The sequence below is a fragment of the Sinocyclocheilus grahami genome, unplaced genomic scaffold (assembly GCF_001515645.1).
Source record: "Sinocyclocheilus grahami isolate Dianchi unplaced genomic scaffold, SAMN03320097.WGS_v1.1 scaffold102.1, whole genome shotgun sequence".
NCBI lineage: Eukaryota > Metazoa > Chordata > Actinopteri > Cypriniformes > Cyprinidae > Sinocyclocheilus > Sinocyclocheilus grahami.
In genome coordinates, this window is record NW_015505281.1 from 785,143 (window position 1) to 803,747 (window position 18,605).

Consider the following 18,605-nt stretch of genomic DNA (forward strand, 5'->3'; position numbering starts at 1 on the left):
GCCTTTTTAGAGACCGCCGATCAATCATCCCAACATGATTATCGGCCGATAATGATCGGTAGCCGATCAATCGGAGCACCCCTAATTATCAGCATCATTACTCCAGTCTTCAGTGTCACATGATCCTTCAGAAATCAATCTAATATACTGATTTGATGCTCAAGAAACATTTCTGATCACTATCAATGTTGAAAACAGTCATGCTTCATATTTTTGAACAACATTTGTTTGAAAAAATTTTTTTTATATATATAAATGTCTTTACTGAAATTTTTTTTGTTCAATTTAATGCATCCTCAGTTTCTTTAACTAAAATGGACTGACACTAAATACCACCAGGGACACTTTAGGGTTGATTAAAATTTAATTTAATTAATTAAAAACTTTTAATGTATGTGTGTTTTCTCAATGGAAAAAGTTCAGATATGAGATGGTGAGACTAAAGCAGACAGACAGGCAAGCAGAAAGACACAGACAGACAGAGAGAGAGAGAGAGAGAGAGAGAGAGAGAGAGAGAGAGAGAGAGAGAGAGGGTGGAAACAGACAGCCACTCTGCTCTTCAGCAGTTCCTCTTCTATTTTCTCACAAAAAACAGGCTGAATTATAGAGCCTGAATTTCAGCTTAGTAAACTTAGACATCTACGCATTTAATTCACATCTAGCCAAACACACAGACACACAATCAGTGTGTGAGACAGACAGACAGGAGGAGCGGAGAGGAGAGCAGAACCTGGTTGTGGGCCCGGGAAGATGGGAGGCTCTGCACGCATCTGAGAGCACACAGACTCTCTGCCACCGACGAACAACCCAGCCAGACAGAACGAGGCAAAGAACACTGTGTGTGAGAGAGAGACAAGGGAAAAACAGAATGGGAATATGCCATACGAGAGAGAGCGGTAGGCAAAACAGAGAGAGAAAAAGGAAAGAAAGAGCAAACAAAACCCACAAAAGAAAGTCAGAATGAAATTAAACAGTAAACCAAGGAGGAAAACAATGAAAGACAGAAAAGAAAAGAACAAACAATAGAAAGGACAAGACAGAAAGGATGAACATAACGATGAACAAAGAAGGAATAAGCAAACAGGAAGGAAAGAAAGAAAGAAGGAAGGAAAAGAATGGCAGTGACGTGAGGGTCGAACAAGTGAAACAATGTGGAAGAGAAAAAGAGAGTCAGTGAGGAAAGTGAGGGGTAAAAACAGTATTAGAGCAACAGTGAGCAACACACACACACACACACTCCTGCAGACAGTGTTTTACACTGACCAAAAACACAATTATGAGTAGGCGGAGTGGAAAAGAGGGAGTGGCCTAATAAGCTCCTACCTCTGCACTCCATTAAAATATGAGCTAGTTAAGAGTATGGTGGACATGTGAGCTTTACACACTCGAGACATTCATGCTAGCGCTGAGCTGTGTGTTTGTGCATGACCAATCAAATTATACCATTTAAATTATAATTATTTTTTATTTAATCTATTCATTATATAGTATTCATAAATTATTTAGATTGCTCTAATATATATAATTATTTCAATTAATATTATTTTTTAAATGTACTAAAACATAACATAACAGAAGATATTTCGAAGAATGTTGGTAACCACAGTTGCTGGTCCCCACTGACTTCTGAAGTATGGGGAAAATGGGGGTCAGAATCTCTTTGGTTACCCGCCTGCTTCAAAATATCTTCTTTTGTGTCCAGCAGAAGAAAGAAATATATACAGGTTGGAACAACTTGAAGCTGAGTAAATGAAGACAGAATTTTATTTTTGTGTAAACTCAATTGTTTTACATTGTATAAGACAATTCGGGCCATTTCATGTTTTACTAGACCGCACACTAATATTAACCATTCATAAATCTGCATCCAGAACCAGTAATAAAAGAATAAACTCCAAATCCCATTCGAAACAAACCAAGCGCTGTGTCTCAGGCAGCTGGCCTTTAACAGAGAGGCTGTTGTTAAACTCAACCTAACATGACCCCAGATGAAGACTAGCATAATCATGACAGCTCTAGAGAGACTGAACTGGTTGCACCCTCTAGTGCATCATTTACATTGAGATTCAACTATGCATGACTTATTAGGGCACAGATGTGTAGAAATAATAGCACACGTGACAGTTTAGTAAATGTGAATAACATAAAAATTACTAATTAGTCATTTAATAGATGTTTTTATGCAAAGTGGACAATGTCATAAGCATAAATAGACTCTGTAACACATGCATGTAGACAGTAATAATACAATAAACACGAAGACTGTGATAAATGAAGCATATTAACTATATAATATCCAGGACATATATCAGTGGTATTAAATACATATTAGACTGTTTACGGAGTGAATTAAAGGCATAGAGGTTGTGTAAGGTAAATGAAGCGCATACAGATTCTGCATATATATTCTCCAAGCAGCTATACATAGGCACATATGGACTGTATGTGATATATGAGATGCATTTGGATCGTGAGATATGAAGTGCATAGAGAGAGTGAAAAATTAAACATATATAGATGATATGTGACACATAGATTGCACATACACGGTTTGAAGCACCATATGTGACCCTGGAGCACAAAACATAAGTAGCACAGCTATATTTGTAGCAATAGCCAGAAATACATTGTATGGGTCAAAATAATCGATTTTTCTTTTATGCCAAAAATCATTAAGATATTAAGTAAAGATCACGTTCCATGAAGATATTTTGTAAATTTCCTACCGTGAAGGTCAAAGCTTAATTTTTGATTAGTAATATGCATTGCTAAATACTTCATTTGGACAATTTTAAAGGTGATTTTCCCAATATTTTGATTTTTTTGCGCTCTCAGATTCCCGATATTCAAATAGTTGTATCTCAGCCAAATATTGCCCTATCCTAACAAACCATACATTGATGGACAACTTATTTATTCAGCTTTCAGATGATGTTTAAATCTCAATTTCAGAAAAATTGACCCTTATGACTGAAAGAAATTTAAGTTTTGTGCTCCAGGGTCACATATGTCAAGAATATGGATGAAATGTATGAAAAGTCAATATATTTATAATTTGCATTAGATTTATAAGTAGTCTATATTTTATATTAGACTGCATATGGAGCGTATATAGATTAATAAATGAAGCTCATACAGATATGACTAGAACGCGCTGATAGATTGTTTATATATTCATACAGACACTACCATGCATGAAGCCCATATAAATAATTCAGCATCCAATATGAAGCGCCCATAGATTGCTTAATATATTAAGCTCTTATAAACTATATATGAATCACATAGCTTGTATGTGATTTATGAAGCACTTACATATTGTTTAATAATAGTGAAACGAGCACGGATTGTTGATCATATGAAGCTTAAAAAAAAAGTATGTGATTTATGAAGAGCATAGACTGCTTAATACATAAAATCACATATACATTAATATCTGAATCGCATATATATTCATACGAAGCGAATATAAAATGATATATGAAACGCGTATAGTTATATGAATCCCATATTGTTTACCATATGAAGCGAACATAAAGTGGACGTGATATATGATGCGAATTGTTTAATATATATATATAACGTTATACAAAGCACATATAGGCATCTAGAACATATGTACGTAATATATGAATCACGTATAGACGGTATACAACAGATTGAGTCCATATGTATATGATGCATAAAGCGCATAACGACTGTGATATACGAGGCGCGCAGTGGCGCAGCGGTGCCGCAATGACCGCTCCGGTCCATTCCGCGACATTCACACGCGATAAACTCGCCAAATCATGAGCGAAAAGTCGGTTTAACGAGTCAAAAGTTTAGAGTTTAACGCTCAAAACTAAAACCACTCATTATAGCGCGACGCGACAACAGGCGAATGTTTGATATCGACTCGTTTGTCCTCCTCCTCCGTTACTACGAACATAAACATCCTCGGCAGCGCGAGCGTCACATATTCAGGCCGTGTCGAGTATGTTGCTCCGCACGTACCATCAGCTCCAGGGTTTTGTCCTCCATGTCCGGGTCCATATTATTGTTCTTCTGGTTGAATCCAACCCTGAAAATGGAAACCCGTCGGTGAACCCGAGCGAAGAGAGAAACAACATGCGCCTAACAAAACATGAAGCCACACCGACATTAAAGCAGAATAAGAGTCCTAGTCCACAGCGACACTCACACTTAATAAAACAAGTGCAGCTGTTTTACATTAATTACAACGCTGATGCATTGTTTGGATAATACTTATACAAATATTTTACTTTACTTTCCATTTAAAAAAGCGAACGAGAAATGCAAAGACTGGAAAATAGAATTAGATATGGTTAAATATTCAGCAAAATAATAAAAGGCAAATATATATATATATATATATATATATATAAACGCAATATTATGAGAAAATTTGAAGGGGAAAATCAGCTTCTTTTACATTACATTTTAGTCTTTTTTATCACTATAGTAATGTTAGATGTATTAGTCATATTTTATTTAAATTAATTATATTTCTTTAAGCAAAATGAATCAATATTTTTCTTGATTTATTTTTAGACTGTTTCTCTAAACTTTTCACAGACCTTTGATTTTAAATACCTTTGAAATGATTTTTAATTTTAATTATTTTAAAATGATTTATTTTTAATAAGTTGACTAATAATTGTCATTATATTTCTTAACTGGTGTGTTAAAAAGAATGAGAAAAAAGGTTTTTGCTATAGTGTTCATATAGTTTGGCAAAGTAAATCGTCTAATAATCTAGAAGCACAAAATAAGGTTTCAATAAACACACATTTTTGAGGAATAGACAGAGCACACATCAGTAAAACACCAACAGCAGGTAGCTTACTTTAGAATTTATTTTGTTTTCCCCCTATTCATTACAGAAACCCATGTAAAAATACCACACTGTCAAAATACAGCAGCAGCAATTGCCAATAATAATAAAAAATAAAAATAAAGGAAGAAAACTAGTTGTAGGTTTATGGTATAAAAAGTTGGGAGAAGAAGAACAGGGAACAGAGGATAAAAATAAAAAGAAACATTTCAAATGGAGTCCAAACAGTCGGAAGGTTCCTGCGACTTTAATTCAAACAGGGGAGGAGAATAAACAAATTAATCCCGTCCAATCAGAACGCTCTAAAAGCCAGGCTGTTTAATTATTCATTAACGGTTCTGTCCTTCAATTGACACTCTTCTCAAACTGTGTGATTTTGAGTATTTGGTAAGAAAGAACAATTTTTTTCTCCATGATTCCTCAAATCTTCATTGATTTCTCTCTAGCTCAGACTCGACTACCTAGTAGTCATCCAAATCAAAAAACTCCTCATCTTCTCCCTGGTATTCCAACCCCTGGAAATCCACTCGGTACCGCAAAATACCTAATAGAGAGGTCCATATTTTGGTAAGAAATAAACAGTAATACAATTCTATATCAACATCTTTTCATTCATGAACAAATCCAGATTCAGCGTTCGCTCACCTCCGATTCCTCCGAAACCCTTGACGAACTGCGATCCCTCCTGACTTTTATCCGTCACGATCTCCAGAGTCGCTCCAAACTTCTTATAGCTGTTGGCGAACCACTCCAGCAGCGGCATGCACTCGATGAGCTCGTGTTCCTGACCCGTCTGAGCCGCACAACAACACAACAAACACACGGTCAAACATTACACCTGTCAGGGCTGTCAAATGTGTAAAAGTGTTATGATAATGCACTGCAAATTACTGCATATCTTCATTTGGTGGCTCTTCTTTACACATGTAAAAAGAAAGGGGGAAAAAAACAACAACTGTTTCATCATCAAGCAACCAGTGCATTGCCTGACACTCACTGAAGTCATTCAATCATAAAAATACTATAAATACATTAATAAAAACAATAAAATAAAATATAAATTATTGAAATACTAACTTTTAATCTCAAGGGGACTTCAAGAAAATATTTTATATAAAAGGGATTCAAGCTGACAGAGGTTTGGTAATCCCTGACGCAGCAATGCACATGCCATGCCCAGTAAAGAATAGAAATCCCTTTTTATCTTTGACTCCGTTCAACTCATCAGAGTTTTATTCATATAGCACAAAATGTAAAAAATAGTAACAAAGACTAGCTATCCAGCTATTCTAATCAAATCTGCATATGCAGTAGAAGAGCCAAATTTGCCAAAAATTGAAATAAAGATTAAATTAAAGGGGTCATATGATGCGATTTCAAGTTTTCCTTTCTCTTTGGAGTGTTGCAAGCTCTTGGTGCATAAAGAAGATCTGTAAAGTTGCAAAGACTAAAGTCTCAAATCCAAAGAGATATTCTTTATAAAAGTTAAGAGTCAGCCACGCCTACCTAAAACGGCTCGTTCTAACACGCCCCCACATGTCTACGTACTGCATCATCACTGTGTCTGTCACGCCACTCTGTTGCCCTTTCGGGCTTGATATTTACTTTGAAAGCTGAAGTGATTATGGTAAGGGACGTTACATTTCCAACGCGTGCTTGTGGTGTTCGGCCAATCACAATGCACTGGGTCAGCTGGCCAATCAGAGCAGACTGCGCTTGTCGGAAGGAGGGGCTTTGTTGAAAACGACGTGTTTGAGAGAGGCGGGGCATAGAGGACCTACAATAATGTACAGTATTTGAAAAATAATGTGTTTTTTGAACATTAAAGCATGTCACCATATTCTGTTACACCAAATAATGATCTTTAAAATAGCATCATATGACCCCTTTAAATTAAATAAACAATTTAGATGAAAAACTTAAACTAAACAAATTAGAAATGTTGTCTCGGGAACCACCTGAAATAAACTTAAACTGAAGAACTAAGATAAACTGGAAAAAAAAAAACTAAGAACTAAAGAAAATAATATATGTACTTAATATATAGACAATAAATGAAAACTAAGAACTAAAACTGAAATGTATAAAATAAATAAATAATTAAACCCAAATAGTAATATTTAAAAATAATAATAATAAAGTGGCCAAAAACATCAAAATTACTAAAAAAGTAATTTTACAGTTACAAGTGAAAACTGAAAATCTAAAAATAATATTTAATATATAAATAAAAACTATAAAAGTGATGCTAAAATAACAGCACAGACCACCTTTGACACAGATACACACACACACACACACACACACACACACACACACCTCTTTATCTATGAAGTGCGATTTGTCCTTCTCTTGTTCAGGGGACAAATAAATGACTTTCTCATCTGAAACACACAGCAGTGAGGAGACATTACAGAAGCACTTCCGCTCGACACAATCTAATCTCTTACTATCTGTTGAAACAACAACCCACAGTAAAAACAAACACTGTGAATGCAAGCAAGTGTGTTTACACTCGTGCTTACACTGAACACAGAGCCAGAAGGCAAAATAATCTGTAGTAAATGGAGAATATTATCGCATATATATAGCTGTTACTATATTGTCACTGGAACACTGGATTGACCAATCAGAAGACAGGAACAGTCTTTATATTATAATTTGAAATAAGAATGAGAGTGTCCATGTTATAATTTCTGATGTGATTTCATTATTTTGTGTGTGTCTGTACCGTTCTCCGAACCGTTGACCTCCGCGCCGTGCAATCTCAGGACATATCTCATCGTCTCTAAGTTTTCATAAACAATGAGAATTTCAGCGGCTCCCATTTCCAGCGCCTTCAGTGTGTCCTCCACACCGAAACAATACTTCCCTGTGTCCTGACTGATCTCATCGAAGTATCGCCCTGAGACACAGAGCACCGTTATTAATGCTTTTAGCTCGGTTTAGGTTAGCAAACTAGTCAAACATTTGATTTAGTTTCAAAATAGTGTTTTCTATGCCAATATATAATTCTTGTGATGTAAAGCTGAATTTTCAGCATCATTACCTCAGTGTCACATGATCCTTCATAAATCATTCTAATACCTTGTTAGTATTTCTGATCAAATAAATGTAGCCTTTTGACTAGTAGAAAACACACAGTATGTATTGAAATGTACTAATGTGTCAATACATGGATTTTGTTAAATGGGTTTAAAAATAGGCAATAAAAAGATTGTTTTATGGTTATTAAATATAATAATTCATAATGCAGGACTTTTAATTATAAACAAGCAAGCCCGAAATACACTGGGACTCTTATTTTGAAATTTCAGTTTTAATGCTACAATGATAAAATATGGACTCTTACAACCATCAACAACATGTTACAATATAAACATTTATATATATATATTAAAAAAAATTATATTAGGTCGTATCATGAATTCTGCTTTTCCGTCTCAAATTTAATATGGCCTTAAAGTGATAATTAAGACTTTTCGTACAGCATTTAAAGGCATAGTTCACCAAAAAATAGAATGTTGGTAACCAAATAATTGACTTCCGAATATGGAAAAAACAAATACTATGGAAGTCAGTGGGGACCAGAAACAGTTTGGTTACCTACATTCATCAAAATAACTTCTTTAGTGTTCAACAGTAGAAAGAAACTTTGCTTGAGGCCGAGTAAATGGCAGAATTTTCATTTTGTTGTGAACTATCCCTTTAAGATATTACATTTGATGAAACTGAATTTAAGAGTTTAAGGACTCTCGGGGGTTTGCATGTGCAAAACTTTGTTCGTGTTGCTAAATGGTTGTTTGGTTATAGAATGATTTCTAAATGCAGAATTAGTCTGTGGCATTATTAGAGACTCATAAGACACGGAATTGCATCTTTGTGAGAATCAATATTTACCTATTAATTTTTTCTCCTGTATGAATTTGACGTTGGACAGGACCTCAGCGGACAGTTCGATGGCCTGATTGAAGCCGTTTTCTCCTCCGTAAGAGATGTCGACCAGCTTCAACACTTTCGCCTGTAACCTCTGCAACCAATCAGCGACAACAAACTGATGTTAGAAAGACAGACTTTAGCCAAACTCAAAGAAACTGCGATTAGGTCACATCCAATGATAAACTATGTACAGAATAAAATCATTCTCTTAATATTTCTACATATTACTCTTAACAATGACTTCAGAGAAAGTGAATTCTTCTAATCAGAGAACAACCACCAACCAATCTGCTTTCTTTCTTACCGGGTCGAACATGTCTGACTGGCTGAGCTCTGTTTTGAAATCTGCGGATCCGGCCAGCACCAGTCCGGCCACGTTGACTTTATCGTTGGACACGAAGAGCTGCACGGCCGTCTCTGCCACCTTCCGCACGTAATTATGTCTCTTCTCCATCCTTAACCGAGCGAAACGCAACGCAGACTGACCTCCTCTTCCTGAGAGAGAAAATCATATGTTTATATATGTACGAAAAATGAGTAATGATGCAAATGAATTGAGTCAAAATTTTGAATCAATTAACTGAAATAAATATGGGTTTAATTCCAAAAAATAACACTCAAGAACAGAAGACCAGAGAAAACCTGGGTAAAGATGGCACTGTTACTGGACAACATGGCTAAAAAAAAAACTTAACTTCAATATTTATGTGTTTATTCTAAAATTAAAAGAGTAACCATTTAAAAAATAATAATTTTGCAAGAAGTAAACTACAGTCTAATCTAGTTTAGAATAATCAAGACATGTTTTTCAAAATAAATGTTTGTTTATTCTTTACATTAATTAATAATATTTAACCATTTGAACATATAAACAAATATAACAATAATGCATTTAATTCTACAAATCGGCATTCAAGAAACCAAGACTGGAGAAAAATGACACTGTTACTGGACAATATTGATAAAAATGATCAAATGTCAATATGAATTTAGTGAAAACTTAAAAATATCTACTTTTAAAAATCAAGGCAATTTTTCATACTAAAACAAATAAAAGAACAACACCTATTCATTTTAATTTATATACACCAATGTTACATAATAATCAGCACTGTTTAACTACAGATCATTTTACTTAAACATTTCATTCAATCAAATGAATCATCCTTTACCAAGTCTAACACTGATTTGCGTCTAAAGAGACGGATGAATTTTGAAACTAGTTCAATGACAATCTTTAAGAAACTTAGGCTACATTTACACAACAACATGTAGTCAAAAATGGAAACGTTTTTTCCTTGGGTTTTTAAAAAGTTTCACGTATACATGACAACATTTTCAAAATGATTCGCGTTTACACATATCCGCAAAAACGGCCAAAAACGCTGTATTACGTATGCCAGGCCAGTAGTTGGCGCTGTCACCTTGTTAGTAAACAGTATCTGTAGGGAAGTAACGATTATATTATGTATATGATGCGTCTCCGATGTTGCTTGTAATATTGGTGAAGTAAATCCACACTTTGCTGAAGAAGCATTAGCAAACTCTTGAGCAGCAACAACAGTACCATGTACTCTGCCATTGTTGTGTATGTTTGTTCGCGCTTGCCTTTAAAATCGACACGTACTGCGCATGGCTACATACCTAACATGTACTAAGCACGCGCATGACGTCACGCGGTGGCGTTTTCAAAAATATGCGTTTTCAGTCACCAAAACACCGTTGTCGTGTAAACGAACAGTCAAAATGCATAAAAAGTTTCCCGTTTTTGTCTGAAAATGTTGTCGTGTAAACGGCCCCTTAATAGCTACATACTAAGTACACTGAAACCATCACGGTTTTCTATGAGCCCTCGAGACAGCTGTCAGATCAAAGTGTTATGCTGTGAATACCATGTTTTTTGGGCAGGTCCACAGTGAATTTGTGCAGCACTTCTCTGGTGTTTCCCTGTAGAGTCCCGAACAGAGCTCCACTACCATCGATGACTATGAATCCAAACTTACTGTCGTCTGACAATAACGCCGTCAGAGCCTAGAGAAAGACAGGCAATTATACAGCATCTCAAGAATAATGAGCTTTATGAAACAGACTTGATTTGGACTGTGATTATACCTCAGTGTGGAACTTGTTATCACAGAGGTACAGAGAGGTGTTGATGGGTTTGAATGGCTCAAAGTCAATGTTGACTTTCTTCTCTTTGCCTTCTTCTGTCACTATGGTGCCGCAGTAAACCACCAGACCGTTATGGGGCACTGCAAACACACACCAAAACAGGATGAAACTCCAGCTGTATATTTGCTCAAGTTTGACGATCAACTATAAGAGTGTGGACTCTGGATGTGGTTGACATTAACAAACAAGAAATATCGGAGTAAAAACTAAATGTCAACATGCAACACTGTGCAAATTTCCAGTTGAAACTGAATATTTAATGCGATAAAAGTCTTAAGGCCTTTCCACACGGAGTGCGAAAAAGCAAAACGACTATCAGACACGATGACGCGCTGGAATAAAACAATTTCTATGGATGCTTCCACATAGACCGCAAACATTCGCACACCGAAAATGCAAATATTTTTTTTTCGAACCAGTCTGACGAATCTTTTCAGTTTCGCAAAGCGAAATCACGGGCCGTCCAATAAGATTTTAGCTAGGCTCACGTGACCGGAGCAGCTACTGTTGCACAAAAAGTGTGAGAGTGGTGGGGTTGTTTCGAAAACCAGTGTAAACAAATATCGAAGAAGAGTATCCCGGATAAGAGAGTGGATGCTGAGTTCTTGTTATAGTTGGTATTTGAGAACAGATTTATTCTCACATGTTCTTTATACAGAATAACATTTCTATTAATTATGTATTATGTAATCCCAGTAGAGCATCGTCTGTTTTCTTCGACATGCACGAGTGTTATGAGTCAGAGCACGTTAACTCTTTTTCTACACATGAAATATGAAAGCAAATAGACATGATTATGACGATATATTTTCTGTATGCGTTTTGTATGCAGCTCATGGTATTTTTATAGCAATAAAGGATGTTTATGTCAAATATTAGTAGTGTACGTCAAAATCAACTATAGATCACAATTGGAAGTTAATACAAGCACTCAGTGATGGTTTAAAGTGGGTAAGCAAATACATTAATAATTACATACATTTTCAAGTGTAGCTTGATGCTAATTGTACTTCTTATTATATTTTAGGATGTAGCCTATTCTTGTAAGCATTATAGATAGTTTGTGTTTCTGGTGTAGAACCAAACTTTGTTGATCTTAATTTAATGCTATATTGAGCAGCGGACGATGTTAAATCCATATACGAGATACATATCTGAGGAAAAATGCATTGTTGGTCGGCGCCACCTAGCGTGCAGGTGTGAATTAGCAGAAGGCGAACAATTGTTTCGCGTTCAGTGTGAAAGCACCGTTCGTCAGCGATTCGCCTCACTTTTTCGCATCGCGCTCAGTGTGGAAAGGCCTTTACTCAAATCTATCATTTTTGTTATTACTGCTGTAGACTGTAATGCATTAACTGATATTAAACTACTGTGTTAAATACTGGCAATAGCAATGCACTGAAAGTATTTATTTATTTTAACCAGGACACACTGAAAATTCAAAAGCCATACTTCTGTTATTTAATCATCAACTAATAAATCAAATCTATTAATCACCACAAAAACAAAGCATATTGCGTAAACATTTAAACTGCACATAAGGCAACTTTTTAAAGATATTATTATGCTTTTACTCCAATTCATTGCTGAAATATAAACATTTAAAAGGTGGCTATAATAGAAACTTGTTTTAATAAAATACTTATTCAATCATACTTAAGTAATTAAAACAACAGGTTAAGTAAAGATTTAATTAATATGTAATACAATGTATACATTTGCTCCATTTTGGTCAATGATTTCTGCCCTTCGAAACGTGTTTTGGCCAAAACTCAAAATTAATTTTGTGGCAGAAAATGTTTTGATTTTCAAATATCGATTTCATACATGAGGTATAATGCCAAGGTATATGCCAATAAGGTACAAAAAGCTACCTTTTAAACAAACTTATGTACAAATGGACTGTGCAGAAAGAGTAAAAATGTAATTAAAAATAGAAAGTAAAAATTGTCTATTTGGAGGGTCATAATGACTTCATATCTTATGATCAAAATTAACCTTATAACATTAACGTTGTTCTAGCTAGCAAAAATTTGAACAAAAAAGCACAAATTTTCCATCATTAATATGTTGTAGGGATGCACAATATTGGATTTTACCGATATCTTTCAACTAATTTTGGCCAAACCCGATATATTTCCTTTTGATTGGAAACAACACCAAGTCTCTTCTGTGCAGAAATTATAAGCAAAATAGTTTTAATTTTAGTTCGTTTTTAACAATAACTTATTTGCTAGAATTAAATAAACAATAATGAAGATTTTTTGACAGTACATTAAAGCTTTGAAAATAACTATAAATAAACTATATATCAATCGCTGCATTTTTTCCCCCCAGAAAGATGCAAGGTTAACCCTAACATTTTAAGATTTAACATTTGTAAATAGTCTAAAGCAAAGACATATTGGCATAATTTTTCATATAGGGCCGATGCCGATATTTAAATTTAAAGCCATTATCAGCCTCATCTGATATCAGTCCGATAATATCGTTCATCCCTAATATGTTAAGTATGCATTTAGCCCCTATTTTATATTTCTTAGAAAGCACAATGCTAGGGCCTTTTGCTTTCATAAATCTGTTCTCACATGATGAAATAAATTGACTCAGTGATGTGAGAGGTCAAACACAGGCTTTTGTCTCAAATGGCCTTCTTAAAAATGCAGGTGTGCTTGGTTGTGGAGCGTAAAGACCTTTGTTGTAGAGTTTGAGTCTCTGCTGGACTGAAGTAATGGCTCCCAGCACTGACAGCCGGTTCACTCGACTCTTGATGTTTGACGCTGTACCAAACTCATCCGCTAACATCTTGGCCACTCTGGAGATCTGATCTTTAGGAGGAATGATGAGCGAGATCATGCTGGTCCCATTACTGACAGAGAGAAACAAACGCCAATGTTATTCATTTACATTTATGAATTTGGCATATGCTTTTATCCCAAGCGACTTGCATTGCAGTCAAGGCACACATTCTATCAGTACATGCATTCCCCGGGACTCAAACCCTTGAACATGACCGTTGCTAGCGCCATCATCTACTGGTTGAGACACAGGAATTGATATTCAGCTTGATAAAAGGCAGGATCCTAACTCAAAAGGTGACTGATTTGGAACACTAAATAGTCACCAATAGTTAATTTGCATAACAACAGAGACATTGCTAATGTTCAACACACAGAAATATTGCTTTTTGATCAATACAATTATGTATTAAGTTATTTATAACTGAAAAAAATGTGCAGAAATGATTTTCACTGCTAATCAATTTCACAAATAATAAAGAATTGACAAGCATCATAAATACAATATTTAAGTAAAAAAAAAAAAAAGTCCAACATTAAATTGGCATTTGCACACAATTTTACTTCTGTAACGTGACATTTCCAGATGAAACATTGTCCAATGAGATGAAATGACATGAATAGACCAGGTCTTTCTCAAATCTTTCATTATTTGCCATTACTTGAATATAGACTTGATCGGTGTCGCTTCATAAGTGTGTGGCTGGAGTCGGCGTGGGGGAAAACAGTCCTTTCCCCCTCATTGGAAAAGCATGGTGTTGACTCAGAATGGCCAACATAAAATTATTCCTGCCGCTCGACAGAGCAACATACGCATAAAAACTGAGCTGTATTGGGTCGGACTGTCCGTACGGTGTCTGTGACTGGACAAACGACCCAACAGAATGGCCAGAGGTGTCATTTCCCGACATCTTTTGTTACCTAATTGAGCAAGAGACAGCTTAGACTACTACAAGCCTATACGAGACAGCTTGTGAAAGTAAACATTTGTCGTTTTGTTTTGCTTAATTTTAATAAAGTGATAAAGACTTCAGTAAAAGCCTGTCGTACTTTCTTATTGATATATTAAAACGTTTTTTAACATTGACAAAACAGGTAACATTAAGGTCCACTGAAGTGCCTTGAAATGCGCAGCGTTATTCTATGTGGTGTGTGCCGCGGCTACCTAATCATTTTTACAAATACATGCCTTAAAATAAAGATAACATGAAAATATGTAAATAAAATACCAAAAAACATGGTTATTGGCTACTATAGTTAAACCATGGTAAAAACAACATATTTTGCTACACTAACCATAGTTTAACCATGGTATTTGTAGTAAAACTGTGGTTATCGGCTACAATTGGTAATAAAAACGCCAAAAAAAAAACAGTTAGCCTACTATACTTTTACTACAGTAATACCATTGCTAATTTTCGTAAGGGATTGTGTATAATAAATGTTTTAATAGATTATGACATCACAAAATATCAGGGAGTGAGATTTATTTGATTGCGATGCGAAGGAGGGTTACTGTAAGCCCCATCAGAACTGGGCTGCGGTGCAGGGGGACGGGACTAACGACAGATCACTGCAGTGTATCAGATCAGGGGGGTTTTAACGCCACACAGCAACTTTTCGGCATTGCACCAAGCAAAAATCTATCAAAATCATCACAAAAAGTAAAGATCAAGTGCCTAACAAGGTCTCCGCGCGTTAATTCGAATGGTTTGTTTTCCCCCACGGCATTAACGATTATGCCATTTTTGTGGGCGTTCCCAGCAATGCCGAACAAGTCTATTAAGTGCATTAACAAACTGTGGAAAATATGGTGTAGAAACAAACTTCATTTAGAAATGTATAGCCAATTTTACAAATAATTGGGTCAAAGATAACGGATCACATTTTGGTGTCCGCATCAAATTAAATTCACAAAAGTGATTTTATATACAGTACATAGAAAGCATCTCAAATGCAAGTGAAGCGTCTACTTGAATGTCTTTTGATGTCATCTAATGATTCTTGATGTAAATATGCCTGATATGTTATTTTTGTTATATGATCTATTGTTACACTGAATGACATTTTAGTGGGCGCCTTCTGTAAATCATGGTAAAATTGTATAATAGTCATTATTTTTGCTCAGAAAAAAAAAATGAAACAAGACACATTCAAATGAACAAAAAATATTAATAACAAAAGCTGTATTTAACTTTTATTGTTTTAATGCTTAAAAAACACTATCTCTGTCCTTGACCCAATTACAAAGAATCAGCAAGTAACACATCAAATTAAAGGTGAAACTGTTAAGTAGAAAGACTGAAATGGTATTTTCTTTTAAAACATACTCCAATAATCTTTGTTATACTTAAAAAAACAAAAAAAAACACCTGTTTGTTTGCCCTCTTAGATTTTTCTACACAGTACATTCTGGGATTGCCTTCTCTGTATGTTATCAGCTATTGCATGTATGATGCCTTATAATGGTGCCTAGATTGGGAGCTCACTAGTTATTACAACAGTCAGAGAGTCACAAAGGGGTGAAAGGCCTCAGTATAATCAGCTGACAAAAGTGGCATTTCTAGAGTTACTCTCACACAAACTGCTGCTAAAACAGAGACTGACTTCAAACGCTGGGTTTACACCGTCCACACTGAGCTGTGAGGAGTTATCAGGTCTCGCTGGTGACAAAACACAGACCAACACGCTCTGCATAATTTACACACACACACACACACACACGTGGCGTGAAGGTCAGCATATTGTTGTGATGCTCTACATAACTACCTGTCAGAATGAAAGCACGAGTGTCATGCCGATGACGCATTTACACGCTCTCTCAGCGGTTCTTCTTCAAATAGACCCATGTACACTTGCTTTACCCTTGATCAAGAGCTCACGGATCCACATTCTTCATCCAGCAAAGCTAATCTCGGTTTCAAAACCCACAGCAAAACGCCTGCCAAAAAGTAGGTTCTAGGTTCAAATGCAGCAAAAGCTGACCATGAACAATAACAATTGTGTCCTTGAGCAAGACTCTTATCTGAACCTATAATAAATGCACTGCATGATTAATGTGTGATTATAGTCATTAGGCACAAAACACACCTGTTTGAAACTCACTGCGATTCAAAACTCAAGCGCACACACACACACACACAGAAGGTCTGAAGTGAAGTATCTGACACCATCATGAGAGCTGCCCGGCCCTGCGGCTGGACTAACCTGTCATTAATGCTGTTTACTAAGGCAGAATCACCATTACTATTGCTCATACTCAAACATTAGGGATTAGGAAGAAAACCACATTCAATTGAACTCTCTCTGTGCACACGTCTGAGCATATTCTTTACCCCTTCTGCTCCAGATATGAATTACATGATATATGTGACCCTGGAGTACAAAACCGGTCATAAGTCGCACAGATATATTTGTAGCAATAGCCAACAATACACTGTATGGGTTTTTATGCCAAAAATCATTAGGATATTAAGTAAAGATCATGTTCCATGAAGACATTTGGTAAATTTCCTACTGTAAATATATTAAAACTTAATTTTTGATAGCTAAGGACTTTATTTGGACAACTTTAAAAGCGATTTTCTTAATATTTAGATTTTTTTGCACCCTCAGATTCCAGATTTTCAAATAGTTGTATCTCGGCCAAATATTGTCCTAACAAACCATACATAAATGGAAATCAAAATGGACCCTTATGACTGGTTTTGTGGCCCATGGTCTCGTATACAAACTGTACAAACCTTAGTTTTTATAAATACATGTGTTGGCATGTAATAAATTAATCTTTGTGGGGTTTGAAACTATAACCTTTCAGTTCACAGTCCAGATGTCAACCACTAAACTAACGCAACATGAAACACTTTTATTATTCCGTTTATCGTTCAAACGCTTCCACACAAACCCTCTCGCCGCTTCCAGACTCTTGATGAGTTTCTTGATCTTCCAGATCTCCACATTTCTGTCCGCCGCGCTCGGCTCATCTGCCATCTTCAGTCCTGGCTACAGCAGCGGAGAGAAAGCGCCGGGGGCCGGGGGCCGGGGGCCGGGGGTCGTCGCCCCTCTTCGCTCTCCAAGGCCGCACTAACTAAAAGTACCACAAAGACAAAGTGCTATGGTACCACACTCATCTCTGACACCTACCCCGGAGGTGTTATTGTATTCTTCGAAGTAACTTACCATATAAATACTATGGTACACGTCGAAGAACACTAACCGAGTACTCCAGATCCTCTTTAAAAGCCCATTTAAACCTGTAACGTTACGTAACACATTTGTCCGTTATAAATACCTGACTGTCTCGCGCCGGTCCGCCGGTTTCTTCCACCCGCGTCACGCCGCCGCCGGTTACACGTGGGAGGAGGAGCTTCAGCGCGTTCACTTCCTAGTTACCTGCCTAGAAACCACTGGGCGCCACGCGCCACCAGAGCCTTTGTATTACTTACTATTGGAGAAAGCGTAACGGCTGACTTGGATCACGTGTCCCTTAATAACCAATCACATTACAGCCTCGACGTCCTCGCACTTCAGTCAGAGTTGTGCGACACAAACGGGATATATCGCCCTCTGAAGGGCACTTCGGAGTGAAAACAATCATGGCCGCCATGTTGAAGGGTCGTTCCAAACCGAAGTGCTCAAAACTGTCCACTTCAAAGGGCCCTTCGGAATGAAGGATTTCGAAGGGTACAACTGATGGACACCTCGGGCTCCCATGATCCTTTGCGCTGATTCTTTCCGTGATGATGGCGCAGAAGTGCACTTCAAGGAACAGTTGTTTGGTCCCCTACACCCCTCAACCCTTCCAAGCTCTCACTCCGGAGGGAAAACCCTTTGAAGGGATTAGGGCGTAGGGATGAGCC

At 36.5% G+C, this 18,605-nt stretch overlaps 2 protein-coding genes across 6 annotated transcripts in view; both read right to left on the reverse strand.

Moving 5' to 3' along the window:
- Positions 1–4,137, reverse strand: part of fbxw11a (F-box and WD repeat domain containing 11a) — a 32,042-nt gene extending 27,905 nt beyond the window's left edge. Inside the window, exon 1 of the mRNA XM_016276353.1 lies at positions 3,997–4,137. Within this exon, the coding sequence (XP_016131839.1) occupies positions 3,997–4,035 (39 nt within the window). The 5' untranslated portion in view covers positions 4,036–4,137. The remainder of the gene's footprint in view (positions 1–3,996) is intronic.
- A 704-nt stretch (positions 4,138–4,841) lies between these two features.
- On the reverse strand, positions 4,842–18,214 carry LOC107588313 (eukaryotic peptide chain release factor subunit 1-like). 5 transcript variants are annotated; one of them, XM_016276355.1, is made up of 11 exons: positions 18,038–18,196; positions 17,651–17,833; positions 13,642–13,817; positions 10,889–11,028; positions 10,669–10,807; positions 9,081–9,271; positions 8,738–8,867; positions 7,569–7,742; positions 7,157–7,221; positions 5,483–5,630; positions 4,842–5,381 (listed from the first exon to the last, which is right to left on the reverse strand). In XM_016276355.1, exons 2-11 carry the CDS (start codon positions 17,734–17,736, stop codon positions 5,299–5,301), a joined length of 1,332 nt encoding a protein of 443 aa, XP_016131841.1. In that variant the 5' UTR covers positions 17,737–17,833; positions 18,038–18,196; the 3' UTR covers positions 4,842–5,298. The 5 variants fall into 5 exon arrangements, with proteins under 5 accessions (XP_016131841.1, XP_016131840.1, XP_016131842.1 ...); XM_016276354.1 differs by having other exon boundaries at positions 17,926–18,196; XM_016276358.1 differs by lacking the exon at positions 4,842–5,381 and adding an exon at positions 5,729–5,750 and having other exon boundaries at positions 5,489–5,630; positions 17,926–18,214.
- Between the last annotated feature and the right edge of the window lie 391 nt (positions 18,215–18,605).

Coding starts and splice junctions, on each gene's coding strand:
- LOC107588313 (XM_016276355.1), bottom strand. CDS start 17,736: ATGGCAGATGAGCCGAGCGCGGCGGACAGAAATGTGGAGATCTGGAAG. Junction 13,818..17,650: donor AGTCTGGAAGCGGCGAGAGG/GTTTGTGTGGAA, acceptor TCTCTCTGTCAG/TAATGGGACCAGCATGATCT. Junction 11,029..13,641: donor ACTCAAACTCTACAACAAAG/GTCTTTACGCTC, acceptor GTGTGTTTGCAG/TGCCCCATAACGGTCTGGTG.